Source organism: Acinonyx jubatus, chromosome B4, assembly GCF_027475565.1.
Source record: "Acinonyx jubatus isolate Ajub_Pintada_27869175 chromosome B4, VMU_Ajub_asm_v1.0, whole genome shotgun sequence".
NCBI classification, from domain to species: domain Eukaryota; kingdom Metazoa; phylum Chordata; class Mammalia; order Carnivora; family Felidae; genus Acinonyx; species Acinonyx jubatus.
This window is the reverse complement of record NC_069387.1, coordinates 4,383,774-4,403,802: the sequence shown is the minus strand read 5'-3', so window position 1 is coordinate 4,403,802 and position 20,029 is coordinate 4,383,774. Positions and strand designations below refer to the sequence as shown.

Below are 20,029 nucleotides of genomic sequence, written 5' to 3'. Positions count from 1 at the left end.
GGCGGTGCCGGCGGGAGGCAGCTCTGATTGGCTGGCGGCTCCAGGGTGCCGTTAGCTGGAGACGCCCCTCGGGCCAGGGGACACACCCACAAGTCTGGAAGCGGGAGAAGCGGCCGTGTCTGTGCGCCAGCGCCGGACTTTTCGGCTCTGTTCGCGCCGTCCCAGCTCGGCTCCGATCTTACAGCCACAGGTCCTGGGAGCACAGCGTCAGGAGGGGCGAGATGCCGGACTGGTGGGCTGGTGTTTCGAGGGTCCCAGGGTCGGCAGGGCCAGGCCATCCCCAGGACGGACGGCACAGGTCTGGAGCTCTGTGTCCACCGCTCTGGGCGCCTGGCACCAGGGAAACCCCTAACACCCACCCTCACGGGGAGGGGGCTCCATAATAGAGAGGGAAGACCTTCCTCCTCTGCAGCCTGATGTGCTTGCGGCAGGAATCCCAAGGGTCCCACAGGCTTCTAGGAGTTGCCGGCCTCGGTTCTCCATCGACGACAACTAGGCTGAATCCAGTAAATGTCTACTCCCCGTGGCCCCTAGGGACTGAAGACCTGGGTAATGCAGAATGTGGCGGGGCACTGGACTGCGCCTGCCTCCGAGGACCAAGGACCCTCCCTCCCTGCCGGAGCCTCAGGTGGAAGTGGGCGGAGTCCCTGCCCTGGAGGGGCTGAGTAGGTTCCTGGGTGAACTGGGCACCCGGTACAGTGGTCGGGACTGGGGGAAATGGAGCATAGGTCCCACGCATTCCCCTCTGCAGCCCCTAGTTCCTAACCCCTTTGTCGCCTGGGGCCTGGGAACCCCACTGCCTTGGGGACCCCAAAGGTGTGTTAATCTCTAGTTTCCCGCCTGGGGCTGCAGTTCTGGTTCCCACCACCAGGCGGTGATCACTGCTCTACCAAGCACCTGGCCCAGGGAAGGGACACCCCCTTGCCTCTGACCCAACGTGGACCTTTTATTGAGCTTCTCTGAAGCGGGAGGGAGCTCCCAGGCCCTCTCACTGGCTCCTTCGGCTCCTGCCTCACGCAGAGTGAGTGCTGTAAGGACCCACATGGTCCCTGCCCTCCAGGAGCTCACGGCCCAAGGTGGGGGATGGACAAAAGCATGCAAGAGATCAAGTGCTCTGCGGAAGTGAAGCAGGGTGCTTGAGGGCCAGCCAGGAGCCCCTAAGCAGGATCTAAAAGGCCTCCAGGTGGCATTCATGCTATGACCAGAAAGACAAGAGAAGCTGGCCCTGTACAAGTCTGGGAACAGTGTGCTGGGGGAAGGGAAGCTCACAAGTGCAGAGACCCAGAGGCAGAAGCCACTGCTGCTGGAGAGAGCTGGGGAGGGGGGGAGGGGGGGAGGGAGGAGAGCAGGGCCAGACGTGGGCCTGGCAGGATATACTGCTTGTCTATGTGTGAGACACGTTACCCTGACTAGTGCTCCCAAAAGCAAACACTATCCCAGAGTCTGTGATTAGGACCCCCGCTTAGCCCAGCTGAAGCCTGTGCCTCAAGGTCTCCCAGGAGCCTGGGCTGTGGTTTCAGCTGAGGCTGGGTTGGGGCAGGGTCCCCTTCTGAGCTCATTCACAAGTTACCGGCAAGATTCTCCCTGCCCCTCTCCCCTGCTCACACTCTCTCTAAAGTAAAAAAACAAACAAACAAACAAAAACTTCAGTAATATTTTGTAAAAGATTTTCACCTCCGTGGTTCAGTTCATTTCTAAGTACTTTATTCTTTTTGATGCTATTATAAATGGAGTTATGTTTCAATTTCCTTTTCAGATCATTGTTTATATGGAAATATGCCTGATTTTTGAGTGTTAATTGTGTATCCTGCAACTTGGCTGAATCCTGTTTTAGTTTTGACAGTTTTCTGGTGGATTTTTCTACTTAAATGATGTCATCTATGAACACAGATCATTTTACTTCTTCCTTTCTAGTTTAGACGCCTCCTACTTTCTTTCATTGTCTCACTGCTTTGCCTAGGACTTAAGATACTAGATTGAACAGAAATAGCAAGAGTGGGCGACCTTGCCTTGTTCCTGACCTGACCGCGGAGGATGACATTAGACACGAGCTTTTCATAAGAGGCCTTTATTACGTTGATCTTTATGATGGAAGAGGTTGAACCTTGTCACGTGCTATTCCTGCCTCGGCTGGGACAAGCACGGAGCTTCCTCCCACGCTCTATCCACACACACTGCACATTTTTGCGGACGAGCTCTCCTACGTTTGGCTTCGTTTGCTGTGCTCAGACCTGCGCAGCATCCGTATGGGGGCCTCTGGGCTGAACTGACACTTTGTCGTACTCTAGTTTGCATCACCACCCCACTGCCTCAACTCACTGTAGCTGAACAAAAAGTCTGAATATCTGGTGTTGTATGTCCTCCAACTATGTTCTTCCAGGTTGTTCTGGTTCTGGGCCCTTTGTATTTCTGCATAAATTATGAAGTTAGCTATGGGTTTCCGAAAAGAAATACCTGCTGAGGTATTTTATGGGGACTGTATTTGTATCGAATCCACAAATCAAACCGGGAGCACTGACACTTTACCATTGTCCCGGGGAAAAGACACCACAACTTACAAAGGAAGAAACGATAAACTGGGAACGAATTTTTCTAACTCATATCCCAGGCAAAGAGCCTACACCCCCTATAAATAGAGGTCCTAGAAACTGATAAGAAAAAGAACAGCCACAGAATATAAAAATGGGCAAAATACATTAAAACACACTTCACAAAAAAGAAATATAAAGAGCCTCAAACACATGATATATACTCAGTCTCGGTCATGACAAAATTACTAAATCCAAAAGAAGCTGTGTACAAACAGGGACTTTTATTCATTGTTGACAAGAATGCACGGTGCCTTTGGATGGAGGCAGTCTGGCCACACGTATCAAAATTACGAATGTAAGTCCACTTTGGTTCAACAATCCCAGTTCAGGGACTTTATCCCACGGAAACACCTCCACACTTTGACATCTGCACATGGTCCTGCACTGCGGCCTTCTGCATACCAGCAAAAGATTGGAAACAAGCCACTTTCCTTCATCAGAGGTCCGTGAGATAAATGATGACCACCCACCAGATGCAACACAACGCAGGCAGGGCAGGCGAGGAAGAAACTGTGAGGCGTGAAGCTTCTTATCTACTGGTTTGCCGAGATCTCTCCCTGGTCCTAACTGCCCACAGGGCCAACCCCTCGTTCTTCTGTCCCTCCCACTCTGAGCTGGATTTTTGAGCACCTGGATACATGGCTTCAATGCCAGGGTCAGCGTGGCCACTGGTGGTTAAAGCCCAGGGATCCGAGCCCCGTTTGCACACTGGCCAGAAGGGGACCCTAGCCGGTCTCTTGGAAGACATTTCCCAGCTCCCTTGGTGAACTCTGAGGTTACCAGAGGGAAGACGAGTCATAGGAAGCTCTTGGTCTCACAGGATCAAGACCAACTTCGTGTAGGAACCTAAGGATGGGATTTCCTCACAAGCCCATTTTGAAGATGGCCACACCGAGGACCTCTGAAGGGAACGCTCACAGGGGCGTTCAGACCAGTAAGCTCACCAGCCCTCCAGCCCCACCCAGATTCGTCTCGAGCTGCTGGACAAGGACGTGTGTACAACCTGCCAATCCCGGCAGCTGCTCCCGGAAGGGCGTGGACTCTTGTCTGTGACCCACGTGCCCTCGCTGGAGCCCCACTCCCGCCAGCTCCGTGCAAGCAGGGACGGTGCTTTTCCTGTGCTTTCTTCCCAAGCCTCTAGAATAGTGCCTGGTACACAGTAGGCCCTCACACGGGCGTTGAATCCGTGTGATCCTCCCAATTCCCGCAGGCTGCTGTTACTTTCCAGATGTGGAAACCTGAGATGCAAAGTCATCTTGGGTTAGCTGACCGACTCATTCATTCGTTCATTCATTCATTCATTCATGCATTCATTCATGCATCCAGCACCTATGTGCCGCTCCCTTTAACGTGCAGGCATCTGGAATATAAATGTGAACCCTAGACACTCTCCCTGCCCTCGAGCTCACAGCTGAACAGGGGGGACTGTATCCACCCCACAGCCAGTAAGGGGGGCTGCAAAGCCACAGCCACGTCCAGCACAAGATCTTGCCCGGCTCTGGAGTCAGAAGCCGCTCTGGCACCAGCCTTGGAGCTCCAGGATCAGAGACCCCTCCGGCTCCCACACATGGACCAGCTCGGGGGTTATAGCCAGCTGCGGCTCTGGAGCCAGACCGAGAGCCGGGGTCAGCGCTCGCACCAATTCTGCTACCGGGGCCAGGGTCAGAGTGTCACGACGAGAGCCAGCTCCAGCACCAGCTCCAGCACCAGCCCCGGTCCCGGGTCCCGCGCCAGTCCCCAAGCCAGAGCCAGGCATTGCCAGCGTGGCGCTGACTCCCATGCTGAGCCCACCCCGGCGTCTCCCCGGCATCCGCTCCTGAGCAACAACTGGGGCCGCTTCTGGCACTAGAGCTGTCTCGGGAAAACAGTGTTTGTTTCTAAGTGTTCTTTCTCTTTTTCCCGTACGTTAAAGTTGATTACATTTTATGTTTAAAATGCACACACAGTGGAAATTTAACTTTTAATCCTTTTAAATTGTACAATTCAGTGGCATTAAGTAAATCCAATATGCTGTGCGACCATCACCACTATCTATTTCTAGAATGTTCTCATCACGCTAAACAGAAACCCTGTATACGTTACCGCAGACATCGGACTCTGCCGGGCCCCCCAGGCCCGCTTCCAGCTCTGGGGGATTCCAGAAGCTCTTTTCAGGAGCCAGGGATACTTGGCTTTTTCTGTGGGTGCAGGGTGGGAAACACTGGCACCACCAAGGGTCCTGGTGCCCACACCGCTTGCCCCCCTGACCACCACTAATGTCCTTTCCGTTTCTGTGCATTTCCTTCTCCCGGCCTGCAGCCACGGCTGACCCTTCCTCTGTCCCTTCCCCTGCCCATCTCCTACCAACACTGAAGGCCCTGACGATGCCAACCTGCTCTACACCATGAACCCTCCCTGCCGACTGGGCCTCTGTCCTAAAGAATCAGACTTGCACCAAGAGGGCAAAGGTCAGGCATGCAGCCAGCTCAACCCACCCCCTACAGGAAGCAGACGAGACTCAAAATTGCTGAGGGTACCTTCTCACTGGCCCCTAGCGCTGGCCGCATTCCACCAGGGGCTAGTCAAGCAGCTCCGTACTTATGGACTGAGCCCCCCAGACAAACCTGCCAGCCCAGGCCACTCCCAGGGCCCAGACACTCCCCCAAAGCCCATCTGTGACCAGACACGATGCCTGCCCTTCAACAGGCTGGCCCGGCCTCCCCTGTCCACTCACAGCCCTCTGTGTCTTCTGTGCTCTCGGACCCAGAAGACTAGCTGACACCTGCCAAGGAGTGTGACCACGCACGCTGCCTTCCATACACCTCCCCACCCTTGGTGAGCGCAGGTCACAGCCACGACTCGCCGCCCGGCCACGCGCTCGCCTGCTCTTGTAGAGCCCAGGATCAGGGGTGGTCCCCACTCCCAGGCCTCTAAGTCAGCAGCTGGTGGCCCACATGTTCAGCGTGCACTGGGTCACCTCCTCCAATTCCGGACAGGAGGCCACGGGGTTACCACTGGCCAGCAAGTGACATTTCTGCCTCGTCCGCTGCCCCACCAGCTCTTATCCTTCCCGGTCCCCCCTTCCTGGCACCGGTGTTTCCCTCTGCACCCACAGAAGAGCCAAGTGCCCTCGGCTCCGGAACAGAGCGTCAGGAATCCCCTGGAGCAGGAGGTGGGCCTGGGCACCCCCTCCCCCCCCCCGGCAGAGTCTGGCCATCCGCTGCTCTTGGTGTCCCCACCATTCCGGGACCCACAATCCTGTCATCCCCAAGTCTTCGGGGCACAGGTCAGCCTCCATCAGCCCCTCTTCCTCTTCAGCTTGACCACAACCACCAGCCCGCGTGGGGACATCAGCGACACGTGCAAGGGCATTCTGGTGAGCGGGCTGGGCCGAGCAAGCCCCAGTCCCCCTCAGACTACTCCCGAGCGGCTATTCTGAAAAGTAGCAAAACTCTGGGCTCTCTAGGCTTCATGCCCATCCCCGGGAGGAGGCAGACAGCCACCGTCCCCGCTGCACGGAGGGGGTCAGGGGGCACGCCTCACCTGGAGCCCCGGCCAGCTCCGAAACCGAGTGAGGAGTCAGAGCCAGGCCAGATACGGAGCTTGAGCCAGCCCGGGCTGAAGGCAGACTCACAGCCCCGACTCTGCATCTGTTACCAAGTTCGAGCCTGTGCCAGCCACGCCTGCTGCACCTGCCCCGGCACCTGCTCTCGCACCACCACCACGAGCAGAGCCAGCTCTAACACCAACTCCAGTCAGACGCCGCTTATCCCCTCTCCTGCGCCAGTTCCAGCACTGGTCGTACCTCCAGAGCTAGAAGCAGCTCCAAATAGACTGCAGGTCAGGACTGGCCATCGCCAGGTTCAGAGAAAGACTCCGGTCCAGCGCCAGCTCTGGAGCTATGATCTGCTGCCACGCCAATTACAGAGACGCAGCCGCTGTGAGCTCCACGGCCAGCCCTGGCTCCAGCCCCGGCTCCCACCCGCACCAGCCCCAAACCCCGAGCCGGCTCCGACGGACGCCTACTGCAGAGGTGGGGCGAGCAGAAAACGCACAGTCAGGGTCACTAACGCGCCACATCCGACCCCAGCTCCAGAAAGAGAAGCAGATCTGGCACCACCTCTGGGGCCAGCGCAGGAGACCCGGCTGGCAGCTGCTCCAGAAACAGAGCCTCTCCATCCCTAGTCTGCGGCCGCATCCTGTTCTTTTCTAACTTGCGCCCCCTTTTGCCATCTACTCCACGGTCACCTGTATGTTCATAAAACGTATGTTCGCGAACATAAAATTCATGTTAAATAGTTGACATTGAAGACATTTTAACTTGTCCAAGTCAATGCCACTCATTACATTCACTATGCGTCACACCCATCACTGTTGGTTCTAGAACATGTTTATCAGCCCAAACAGAAACACCGTCCCTACTAAGCAGTGGCTCCCCACTCCCCACCCCCGCACACCACACCCACCCAGGAGTTTTGCACCCGTGTTATCACACAACATGTGGCCTTTCCCGAAGGGTCGCTTTCACTTAGCACGTTCCACACTTCGTCCACGTCGTGGCCTCTGTCAGTGGCCCATTCTCTTTCGGGCGGAGTAATATTGCACCGTTTATCCACTCATCTCACCGCGACCTGGGTTTCCACCTTCCAGACGTGGTGGAGAGTACTGACTGCTACGAATACTTACATACAGGTATTTGTGTAAACACCTGCCTACAATTCTTTTGGTATAGACCTCAGAGTGGAATTGCTGGGTGCTGGCTCAAACGACAATGCTACGCTCCACTTCCCGAGGAACTGCTCCCAGACTTGTACCTGTCACAGTGTCCCCAGGAACAACTGAAAATTTCTCAGCATCTTCCCCGACGGTCGTGCTTTCCTGTTTTTAAATCGTAGCCATTCTAGTGGGCGTGGCATGGCATCTCATTGTGGGGTTTTTTTTTTAATAATTTTATTTATTTTTGAGACAGAGAGAGACAGAGCATGAGCAGGGGAGGGGCAGAGAGAGAGGGAGACACAGGATCCGAAACAGGCTCCAGGCTCTGAGCCGTCAGCACAGAGCCCGATGCGGGGCTCGAACTCACGTGACTGTGAGATCATGACCTGAGCTGAAGTCGGACACTCAACCGACTGAGCCACCCAGGCGCCCCCCCCCTTTTTTTTTTTCATCTCATTGTGGTTTTAATTGGCGTTTCCCTAACCTCTAAAGATCTGATCATGTTTTCATGTGCTTATCGGTCATTCGTGTATCATCTGTGGCAAAATGTGTATTCAAGTCCTTCACTCGTCTTCACTGGACCATGTTTTGTTGTTGAAGTGTAAGGATTCTTTGTATGTTCTGGACACATGACCCTTATCATATTTACATATGCAAATATTTTCTCCCAGTCTGGGGTTGTCTTTTCAATCTCGAGGGTCCTTTCATGCAAAAAAAAAAAAGTATTTAATTTTGATGAAGCCCAATTTATCTGTTTTGTTGTTGTTGCCTTTGCCTTTGCTGTCACATGTAAGATGACACAGCCAGATGGTCATAAAGACTCATCCCCATGTTTTCTTCTAATAGTGTTATTTTGATTCATTGTGGGTTAATTTTTGTACACGGTGTTGGGTAAAGCTCCAGCTACACTCTTTGACATGTGGATATTTGGTTTCACAGTACCATCTGGTGAAACGATGGTTTTTTTTCTCTCCTTTAATGATCCTAGTACCCATCTTGAAAATCAACTGACCGTACATGTATGGGTTTATTTCTCGGGTCTCAATTCTCTCTCATTGACCTTGTTGTCGATCTTCTCTGCTAGACTCTGCTCAACATGCTTACTGGTCTAATCATTTTTCCTCCTTTATGACTTTCTACACAGAAGCGCACGGCATTTCTGAATAAAGATGCTTTTACTTTCCTTTTCACTGTTGGTATCTTTTCTTTCTTTGTCTTGCCTCATTGCTCTGGCCTAATTTCCATTACCATGTTGAAATAAAGTGGTAAAAGCAGGTATCCTTGTCTTGTTCCCAGTCTTAGAAAGAAAGCTTTTGGTCTTTCCCACTGAATATGAGGGTACAGTTGAGTTTCTCATAAGCAACTGTTATCACGCTGAGAAAGTCATCTTCTGTTTTTATTTTATTGACCGGTCTTCATACTGAAGTCTTGCACATCGTCACTCACTTTCTTTATGTCGGTTCAGATTGTGCTCCATCATTCTGTTGATATGGTATTTTATGTTAACTTTCTTCAACAACCCCTGCACTTCCTGAAATAAATGACACTTGATCATGATGTATATTTCTTTCACTATAATGCTTAGTTCTGTTTGCACATCGTACAGTGAGTTAAGCGTTCCTTCTGCTTATATTATTTTTTGTAGGTGTTCGAGAAGGACTGAGGTCACACCTTCTTGAATATTTGGGAGAACGCCCCAGAGAAGTCAGCCGGTTCTCTGCTTTTCTTTTTTGGGAAGGTTCTGCTAACCGATTCCACCTCTTCACTTATTCTAGCCTTATTTAGACTTTCCATTTCTTTCTCAGTCCGTCTGGGTAGTATGTGGGCTTCTACAACGCACTTGTCCATTTCATCTAGCTTAACCAATTAGCAGGCATAGACTGTTTATAGTACTCTTAGAATCCTTTTGTAGAATGTAGAGTCATTAATAATGTCCCACTGTCTCTTCTGACTCCTGCTTTTTGAGTCTTGTCTCTTTTTATTACGCTAGCTAAATATCTGTCACTTGCATAAATCTTTACAAGAAAGAACTTCTCCTTTTTCTCAAATGCTCATCTGTTCTCCATTCCGCTTAGTTCAGCTCTAACCCTTATTATTTTCTTCCTTCTGCTAACTGTAGGGTTACTTTTCTTTTCCTAGTTCAGCAAGGTCATCTTGGAAACGGCCCCTGGCCCGGGCCGGGCACAGAGCTGGCTCCCTAGGGTCTGGGGTGTCAGGTAGGTGATCAGTTACAGACTGCAGCTGACGAGGCCACAAAGCATTTTCTGCCCCGACTGCCAGCCCACGCCACCCTCCCGTCTACTTTGACCCTGAAATTCTCCTGCTGCAGAGAAGACACACATGGAAGAAACCGGCAGTGACAGGCTGACCTGACTGCCCACAGACGGACTACTCACAGCCCTCGTGCCTTCAGCGTCCTCGGATCCAGAGGGTTTGCCAAGGCTGCCGTGGTCAAGGAGCCGGGCCACCACCTGTCAGTGTTCCCTGTGCGCTTCCCCCGGTCTTCCCGGGGGTGTGCTGCCACACCACCCCCAGCACGTGTGACCACTGCAAAGCCAGCCCTCCGTTCACCACAAGGGCCCCAGGGAGGATCCCAGGCCCAGCGGCAGCTCCAAGCCCTGTGACCGTGACAGGTACAGCCACACATCAGAGTGTGGGTTTTGCCACCGTGTTCAGGGAGCACTTACCAGCTCCTCCAGCTCTGAAGTGGACCAAAGCAAGAGGACCTTCATCCTGCAGTCCTCTGAAGGCCAAGGACAGCATGCCCACCCCCGCTTCCCCATGCCAGTGCTCCCTAATCTGCACCCACAAAAAAGAGCCAAGGACCCCAGTTCCTGGAGCCCCCCAAAGCTGCCTGCTAGCGTGGGTGACTGAAGAGTCTGGGGCTTCCCAGGTCGTGGGAGTCGGTCTCCGCACGTCCCCAATGAGTCGGCGGGAGCCGCGCCCTCCCGGCTGCAGCACCTTGGCCATCTGGGTGGCACAGTGCTGCCTTGGCCCCTGACTTCGTGGGGACAGACCTATCCTGAATGGCTCCTTTGACAGGGAGCCAGCTCTGGCCCCGGCAGGTGGCAGACCTGGTCCCGCAGGAGGCAGACAACTGCCCGGCCCTCACTGTGCACATGAGGACACGGAAGCAGGTCTCCTCAGCCCTGGCTGCTTCCTAGGGATCCATGCTTTGGCGTGCTCGAGAACGTGCCCACTAGGCTCCCTCCAACGCCAGGATGCCGTGGCTCTGATAAGGTGGCCAGGATTGTGTCACCTGCCCGCCCGAACCTGCAGTGTCCCTGACTCTGTCTGGCATTCAGAGCCCCGGGATCTGGCCCCGTGTGTACCCCTAACACCGTGCTCCAGCCTCTCTGGAGCCCTCCTTACCCACGAGGTCCTTGCTCCCACGGAACCCCCTGCCTGTACTGCCCCTCTCCAGGACCCCCATTCACGACAGACTCATGGCCAAGGCTGGGCTCAGAGGCCACCTCCTTAGGCTCCCGTGCACGGCACACCTGTGAGATCAGACGTCATAGCCCTGTGGCAGGCAAGCTTATGCGGTGACTCCTTAGAGCCTCAGTTCTGCGGGGCTTGGTCCCTCGAGTGACCTTGGGCACTGGTACCAGCGCTCATCTAAAACGGGGTGAAGGCACTGAGTGCCCAGGAAGGGCCCCCTAATAACAGTGACTACCCCCAACACTGGCCCTCTGTCACTGTGGGCCCCTCCTGGCTCCCCCATCCCCTCTTATAGCAGGGGGGATGGGCTGGACCTGTGTCCCCTGGGCCTGCCCGGAACACAAAGAAAAGAAGGTAGAGGAAGAGGGGGAAGGGGTGGACTGACCTCCCTGCCGGGACTCAGCTTTTCCTGACCCGGCCACGGAGCAAGCTGACCTTGGGGCGGACTCTGGGGGCCAGCACAGCAGGGAAGGCAGTATTCCACGACGCCTGTGACCCCGGGTCTCCGGCCTACCTGGCTGGAGCGGGGTGGCCTGGGGGTCGTGGGGTCTCACGGCGGCAGCCACCAGGGACGCGCGGTACCCGTCGGGCCTGCAGCCGTTGGTGCTCCTGATGCGCGTGCGCGCGGCAAGGCGGGCTCTCGTGCACGTGCTGTCTGCGGACAGGGGGCTGGGCCGCCCGGCGGGGTCCGCTCCAGTCTGCAGGCGGGAAGGAGGCCCTGTGCATCCCACAGTGCACCCCACCAAACCCGCCGAGGCGCTGGGAGCCCAGGCCGCACCCACGGGGGGGCTTGGGAGGGGCGACGCAGGTCTGTGTCCAGCGCTCAGGAGCCAACCGGGAAACTGAGGCCAGGAGAGGCAGGGACTGGCCCGGGGCACACTAAGTGGACAGAGTTTAGAGAAGCAGGGGAGGGGTGGGGGGGTTCAGGCCACCCAGGCCAGGGCTCAACCCTCTTGCGGGGTTTTGTTTGGAAACGGAAGCCCCTAAGACTGGGGGGACGTCTGCACACCTCCCCCATGTGGGGCCCTTTCCTCTGCGCATCCCCAGGGGAGCCTGCCTTCTGCCTATTTTGTGTGCCTGGCCCGTACAGGGCACTGCTGGAGTAGACGAGAAACAGCATTACCGGGGGTGGGGGGGGGGGGGTGTGGGAAGGGGACAGTGAGTTGGCTGATGTAATTAAAAACATTTTGGATGTTGTGAGATTATTTTTATAACACACGGTAACTTTTTAATCTTCAAACATCGTTCATAAATTGAAGCAATGTGGAGAGATATTTTTTATCTTTTAAAATTTATTAAGAAAATGTTTTTAGGGGCGCCTGGGTGGCTTGGTCGGTTGAGTGGCGGACTTCGGCTCAGGTCATGATCTCGCGGTCCATGAGTTCGAGCCCTACGTCGGGCTCTGTGCTGACAGCTCAGAGCCTGGAGCCTGTTTCGGATTCTGTGTCTCCCTCTCTCTCTGCCCCTCCCCTGTTCATGCTCTGTCTCTCTCTGTCTCAAAAATAAATAAACGTTAAAAAAAAAATGTTTTTAATGTTTATTTTTGAGAGAGAAAGAGAGACAGAGCGGGAGAAGGGGAGGGGCAGAGTGAGAGGGGGACACAGACTCCCAAGCAGGCTCCAGGCACACAGCCCTACAGGGGGCTTGAGCTCTTGACCTGTGAGATCATGACCTGGGTAGAAGTCAGAGGCTAACGGACTGAGCCACCCAGGCGCCCCGAAAGAGGGATTTTTACATTGAAGCATAGTTAACTTACAGCGTGATAACTAGTTTCAGGGGTACGACATGACTCAACAGTCCTGCACATCCCTCAGTGTTCACCATGAAGCACAGTCATTATCTGTCACCAAACGTTCTCACAATATTATCATGTATTTTATGACTGGAAGTTTGTATTTAAGAAGAGCCAATAACATGGGGTTAACATGTACTTTTTAAAAAAAATTTTTTTTAACGTGTATTTATTTTTGAGAGAGAGAGAGAGACAGAGCATGAACGGGGGAGGGTCAGAGAGAGAGGGAGACACAGAATCTGAAACAGGCTCCAGCCTCTGAGCCATCAACACAGAGCCCGACGTGGGGCTTGAACTCATGGACCGTGAGATCATGACCTGAACCGAAGTCGGCCACTCAACCGACTGAGCCACCCAGGCGCTCCTAACATGTACTTTTTAACAGACAGCATTTCAGAAATAATCGCTTTACTGTTATTTACAGATAAGTATAGAGAAAAAAATTCACAAATTGTAAATCAAGTAGAGGACTATTTAGAATGTGCTTTGCCCGAGCTTGGGAATGTTTGGTGACTTTGTGGAGATGGATTTATTTATTTCAGAAACAGACGTGTATGGTAAAAGTTTCCTATTAATTGAGAATATTCCCCCCAATATGCACGGTTCCAATCTTGGAGACCCGCCTGGGGGCTTCAGTTTGGTTCTCCTGCCCTCTAGTGGCCATTCGTCAAAATGCAGACAAAGCTGTAGAGAGGTGAAAGGTTTGCAACTCTTAGAGGACAACCCGGGTGGGTGGTGAATTGTACTCCAAATTTTGAAGATGCGAGGAACCTGAGATATTTCCTCGTTCACTCTCCTCACTTTAATTCTGCAACATCACCACTGTGTCTCCATCACAAAGTCCCTTGAGATTCCTGATACAAAACTCAATTCTGGCATCTCTTGACTATTTGACTTAGCACCTTTATCCAAAGCTACAGAAATTTCCCATAAAAATTTTTATGTATTCACTATAATCTTAGACCTTATAAGTACCACACAAAGGGTGTTTTGCAAATAAACAAAGGAAACACTTGTAAATGTACTTGCTCTGTTTCTTACTATAAGTCATTTGTATACTGTATTTTTTTTTTTTATTCCTCGTCACTACACCACATCTTGTGAAGTATACACGTATTTTTTCAGATTCCATGGGAATAAAATGACACTCAGGGAGGCTGACAGAACTTAGTAAATAGTACATCCTGGGCCTGAGAGTCTGACTTCAGGGTCTGCGCCATAACTTTCCTCCTTTTTAAAAAGTTTTTTAAGTTTACTCACTTATTTTGAGAGAGAGAGAGAGAGTGCGAGCAGGGTAGTGGCAGAGAGAGGGAGAGAGAGAATCCCAAGCAGGCTCTGCACTTTCAGAGCTGAGCCCAACGCAGGCTCGAACTCATGAACCGTGAGATCATGACCTGAGCCAAAATCAAGCATCAGATGCTTAACTGACTGAGCCCCTCAGGTGCCCCTCTTCCTTCTTAAAAAAATCCAGTTAATTAGTTTTTAGCTGATTTTAAATTATTTACGAGAATGAATTGGTAATGTGTTTCAATGTTTTAACCTGCTCACTTGGGAAAGCAACATTTATGTGTCGTATTTTTTCCTACGCCGATGTAAGTCAGTCTCAAAGACCTAGACTCCTCTATAAAGTTTAAGACCCGGCTCCATGATTTTTGAGAAGTGTAGATTTTAGAAAGACTTAGGATAGAGGTTTTTCATTTTTTAACTTTAACTTCTTTAATTTTTTTAAGAATTTAAGGTGAAAGTAGTGTTTAGCATCCTTTTCATGGTAGATGAACCAAAGCTAGTTGGCCAAGATCAAGTGCACCCTGGGAAAGAGTTTCAGTGTACAGATTGAATGTGATTTCAGACAAGAATGATTATTAACGCGGCTTAGTCAGCTGAGCATCAGACTTTGGCTCAGGTCATGATCTCACAGCTTGTGGGTTGGAGCCCCACATTGGGCTCTGTGCTGACAGCTCAGAGCCTGGAGCCTGCTTCGGATTCTCTGTCTCCCTCTCTCTCTGTGCCTCCCCTGCTCATGCTCTGTCTCAAAAATAAATAAAACCTTAAAAAAAAAGAATGATTATTAACTTCAAAAAGGCTTTCGTTGCTATGAAACTTCAGAGTAAACTTTCTTAGAGTCCCTTTTCAAAAATAACTCCATTAAAAAAAATCCCTTGGACATTCGTCAGACAGACAGTTTCAGGTCAAATAATTTCTGATTAAGCTACTAGTCATCTAAAGACAGGTCACCCAGCCACTAATGACTTTTCCTCCCTTGAATTTCTACATCTGGTTCATGCTACTCATACGGCCACTGAACAACCCAACCCGTAAAACCCAAAGAAAAAGAATTATCCTGTCAGGTTAAGCACACAAAACCCATACATGACAGACAAGGTTAGCTGCTCATATACTAACAGAGCTGTGTCTAGAAACGTGCGACTCTTCTCGGGATCAAAGTCAGTGGAGTGAAATCTCAGGGAGGCGTATCAGAGACCTGGCCATAAATGGGAAAGCTCAAGTCTGGCCAGTTATACTTCATCCTGTGTGAAGAGAGTATTACAACAGTCATGTAACTGTTTTCATGTGAATTTAATAATTATCTACATGAAATACTTAAAACCCAATTATTCTAAGTTCGAATTCAAGCAATTCTCACCCGATCCCTAAGAGATGGGTATCCTTGTTAACCACACTTTTGTAATGAGTAAACTGAGGCACATACACATTCAGTCACTTTCAGGATTTCAATCTAGTAAGTGATGGAGCAGGATTCATTCCTGGCTTCGAAGGCCAGGACACGCCAACACCCTGCTATCCTGCCTCACGTGACGGTCTTAGTTGTGATGGCTGATTTTATGTGTCAACCTGACTGGTCCACAGGGTGCCCGTATATTTGGCCAAACATTGTTCTGAGCGTTTCTATAAGGGCGTTTCTCCATAAGATTAACATTTTAGTTCACAAAGCAGATTACCCTCCCTGATGAGGACAGGCGTCATCCAAAGCCGGAACAGAACAAAAGGCTGACTCTCCCTTGAGTAAGAAGGGGTTCCTCTTGCCTGATTGCCTCCGAGCTGGGCCATCAGTCTTCTCCTGCCTTTGGACTTGGACTCAGACCTGAATTACAACAATGGCTCTCCCGGGTGTCCAGGTTGCTGCTCATTGACGATGTCAGGACTTCTCAGCCTCCATAAGTGTGTGAGCCAATTCCCTACAATAGATACATATATCCTGTTTATATATTATTATTTATTATGTAGTAATATATATATTTGTTATACCTAGATGTGTATACATATTTCCACATATTTATATATATAAATATATAATTTGTAATATGATTTACCTATCTATATTGTTTCTCTGGAGAACCCAGACTAATAGATTTTTGTTCTGGGAATGGGGAGATATATATATGTGTGTGTGTATATATATACATATATGTATATGTATTATTTATACATTAAATTATATAAATATTAAATATATAAATATTAAGCTAATATTTATATATTAAATATATATATATTTATTTATAACCCTGATGTGCTGTAAGCTTCCCAAGAATGGGGAAATACGTGCTATTTTCCCACTGTATACCCAGCACCTGTTATAATTCCTGCTGCAGGATAGGCTTCCCAAATTAAGCATGTGTTCACCGGACAGAAGTGCTAGGTCAAAGAATACAGACATAAAATACACAATTCCTGCCTTCAGGGGCCTCACACTTCTTAGGATGACAAAATCCACATGGACAAAATCTAATTAACTGGCTGGCTTCTATATTAATCCCAAATGGGTATAGACCAGATAATGGTTTCAAAATATACGAATCCCAAGTTGATAGAACTGAAAAGGGAAACACATCCGCACTGGTAGTTGGAGATCTCAATACGCTGCTCGGCAATTTACAGAGTAAGCACGCAGAAAATCAGTAAGGCTCAAGACGTGAACAACCCTACCCACCTGCGGGACACAGCACTGCACCCAAACAAAGCAGGATGCACACGGTTTACAGGAGCACGTGTGACATCGGCCAGGAGACACCATATTCTGACTAAAAATGAGCGTGGACATCTCGGAATGGATTGAAATCCTACAGGATGTGCATTCCTCCCGGCCGGAAGCCTCTCCTCTCAGGTTCAGGTGCAGAGGACTCAGAGGGAGCAGGCTGCATTCAGGGGGTTGCGAGGACAGTGTCAGAGGGCGGTGGGGAGAAGGGAGGGTGTGAGCGAGGGGAACCGGGAGTAACGACGGGGACTCGGCTCGTCGCGGTGACTCCGCGGGGCCGGACGGCCGGGCCACTCCGGCCTGCTTTCCCGGGCCGTGGCCGGGGTCACTGGAGGGACGACGATTCCGCTTACCCACAGTAAAAGTAAAAACTACCGGCCCCCCGCGCTCCTCTCTTCCGGCCACGGGAACGCCCGCTGCCCCTCCTCTGCCGCCAGCCCCGCCCCTTTACGCACCCGCCCGGCAGACGAATCTGCGGCCGCAGAACCGCCGGCGCGGGCGCGCCGCCTCCCGAGGGGCGGAAGTCGATCGCACGCAGAGCCGTAAAGCGCGCTCCCTTCCGGTTAACGACAGCCGCCGCTACCTTCCCAGCCGGCCTTCCTCCGGTGAGCGCCCGTGCGGGACCCTCGGAATTGCCGTGTTTTCCCAGCTCGGGGCTGTTCGTGTCGCCGCCCCCTGCGCCTAGGATCATGTTCAAGAAATTTGACGAGAAAGAAAATGTGTCGAACTGCATCCAGTTGAAAACCTCCGTTATTAAGGGCATTAAGAACCAGTTGATAGAGCAATTTCCAGGTATTGAACCATGGCTTAATCAGATCTTGCCTAAGAAAGATCCGGTCAAAATAGTGCGATGCCACGAACACATAGAGATCCTTACGGTAAACGGAGAGTTACTGTTCTTTAGACAAAGAGAAGGCCCTTTTTATCCAACCCTGAGGCTACTGCACAAATACCCTTTCATCCTGCCGCACCAGCAGGTCGATAAAGGAGCCATCAAGTTTGTACTCAGTGGAGCCAATATCATGTGTCCAGGCTTAACCTCTCCGGGAGCTAAGCTCTACCCGGCCGCGGTAGATACGGTTGTGGCAATCATGGCCGAGGGGAAGCAGCATGCGCTGTGTGTCGGGGTCATGAAGATGTCCGCAGAGGATATTGAGAAAGTCAACAAAGGCATCGGCATCGAGAACATCCATTACCTAAACGACGGGCTGTGGCACATGAAGACCTACAAATGAGCTGATCGGAAGGAGCGCACTCGGACTGGCTATGGACGTTGTGCTGTGTCTGTGTCTGTGTGTGACGGCACGAAGATGGTGCCTCTGTGGTTCTGCCTAAGTTCAACAGATGGTTATGCTACGGGAAACAGAAACTAAACGGAAGTAAAGATTTGGAACGAGTACATCTGCCTGTATGCGTGTCTTTGTGAGTGAGTGTGTAGGAGTGGGTGTCTGTGTGTGTCTGCAGAGGGGCGGTTAGTTTCGATTTGCTGCCTTACCTGCCCAAGCGGGTGTGGGTCCAAACACAGGTGGAATATCTGTGGTAGAAAAATAGATTTCAAAGTGAAGAGACCCAAAGTGGTGAGGGAAGAGCTTGGAGAAAGAAAAGGACTGGAGAGGGGCCTCCGCAACTGTCAGCAGTAGCATTTAAAGGATAAGCAGAGGGGCGCCTGGGTGGCCGAGTGGGTTAAGCGACTTCGGCTCAGGTTATGATCTGCAGTTGGTGGGTTCAAGTCCTGCATCCGGCTCTGTGCTGACAGCTCAGAGCCTGGAGCCCGTTTCGGATTCTGAGTCTCCCTCTCTCTCTGCTCCTCCTCTGCTTAAGCCCGCGTGCTCTCTCTCTCTCTCTCAAAAATAATAATAGTAATAATAATAATAAAGGATAAGCAGACACTCCAGTAAAAAAGTGTACGGCAGGTGTTGGTGAGCGTCTGCCCAACAAGCATCACTCCCTCCCTCCTTGTGGCAGAACTCTGTCCATCCCTTTTCCACATGAAAATCCTGATTAGTCCAGGCTCATCACAGCGGTCTATTTCCCAATGAGACCGGGTCATTTATGGGTGGGCATGGGACCAAAGGCCAAATAGGATCTAACTATTTAGAAATCCTTAGGAAAATGGGGATCTTTTCTCCCACGGTTTTGATTCATTATATAGGTGGTGGATGTGGCCTGTGTTAGGAGGGGCTGTTTAAAGATTTCTGGAAAAGGTTTTCAGGCTCTCAAAGAAAGATGCATGGGGAGAAACAGTCTCCCTGCTTTGGGTGGATGTAGGCATGTGTGGGTTTGTTCTTGTCACGCACATGCATGTGCATGCACACACACACAAAACCTTGATAAGCATGAAGTCTGATCACGCAAAAACTGAACAGGAAGCAACGGTGCCTTTGATGATTTATGAGCTGATGATGAACCATGGAGACTCCATATATTGGAGCCCCCTATTAAGGGATGTGGCAGTTATGTGAGATAACACATTTTCCTTATAAACTACTTCATTTTGAGTTGAGTTTTCTAAATTTAAAGCCAATATATCTCAATTTTTATAGAACGGCCTCACAGACCCCCAACTGAAAAATTGCCAATAAAATCGGTCAGCTGGAGGCTCATTGGTGATGTCCCTGTGATCGGTTTCAGGATAATTCATACGAATTGCAGTAGATTTGGGTGAATGGAAAGTGAAAAGGTAAAATGTGGAAATTTAGACTCCATGTTATTCCTTACGGAATTTCGGTTGTGAGTGAAAAGATACTGGATAAAACTACAAGAAAATTACAGTCAAGATTCTGTGTTTTGGAGTTCAATTATTTTGCTGTTATTTTTATTTTTGTTGCAGGTTGTTAATGGGATAGTTAATATGTTTATATGTTGGGAAAGATTCGCTAAAGGTGGAAATGCTTGATGGGGATCTAATCAGTGCAATAGAAAAGCAGGAAGGAATGGCTTCAAATGGAGACAAGGATGTCCTCAAATCTGTGCGTTTGGATTATCTCTTCACTACAGGGTTGTCCTGTAACAACCGTTAAACTCTCCTCATTAGACCATTATTTTTTCTTAAAATATTAGGGCTTTTGCCTCTTAATTCTCTGCCCCAACCAACACCACCAACTCTGGCCATAGGTGGACACCCATGGAGGACCTGTAAACTCATGGTAATATTCTGGAGCATCGGTGACTGACGAACACTGAGGGAGGCACTCAAGGTAAGCAGCCCATAGTTCTCTTACAATATCCCCACCAACTGTCTCCACCAAAAGTTGAAAGAGGGCCCCTGGATCTATTCTAAGCCTTCTTTCAGTTTTCATTCATGCACATGCATCCTGTCTCCCGTTATTGGATACTAATCCTTATACCGATACCAAGCCTACTAAACAACTCAAAATGGGAAGCCTGCATACACATTGGAAAGAAGGGAGGGGCCAGAGCTCTATGAACTTCCTGGAATTTCACATAAAATTTGGTGTGTATATTCAGAGGTAGATCTATTGGTTAAAGCGTTCTCTACATTCATATGTTTGA

At 50.7% G+C, this 20,029-nt stretch overlaps 1 protein-coding gene and 1 long non-coding RNA gene across 2 annotated transcripts; both read left to right on the top strand.

Annotated features, from left to right (window-relative positions):
* The first annotated feature begins 5 nt into the window (after window positions 1-5).
* LOC128316267 (uncharacterized) lies at window positions 6-1,906 on the top strand. Its single transcript, XR_008299875.1, has 3 exons — window positions 6-190; window positions 535-665; window positions 1,757-1,906. It is a non-coding gene; the product is annotated as an uncharacterized LOC128316267 (long non-coding RNA).
* Window positions 1,907-17,059: 15,153 nt separating this feature from the next.
* Window positions 17,060-17,915, top strand: LOC106988134 (malignant T-cell-amplified sequence 1). Its single transcript, XM_015086547.3, has one exon. The coding sequence runs from the start codon at window positions 17,206-17,208 to the stop codon at window positions 17,749-17,751; it is 546 nt and encodes a 181-aa protein (XP_014942033.1). The 5' UTR covers window positions 17,060-17,205; the 3' UTR covers window positions 17,752-17,915.
* The last annotated feature ends 2,114 nt before the right edge of the window (window positions 17,916-20,029 follow it).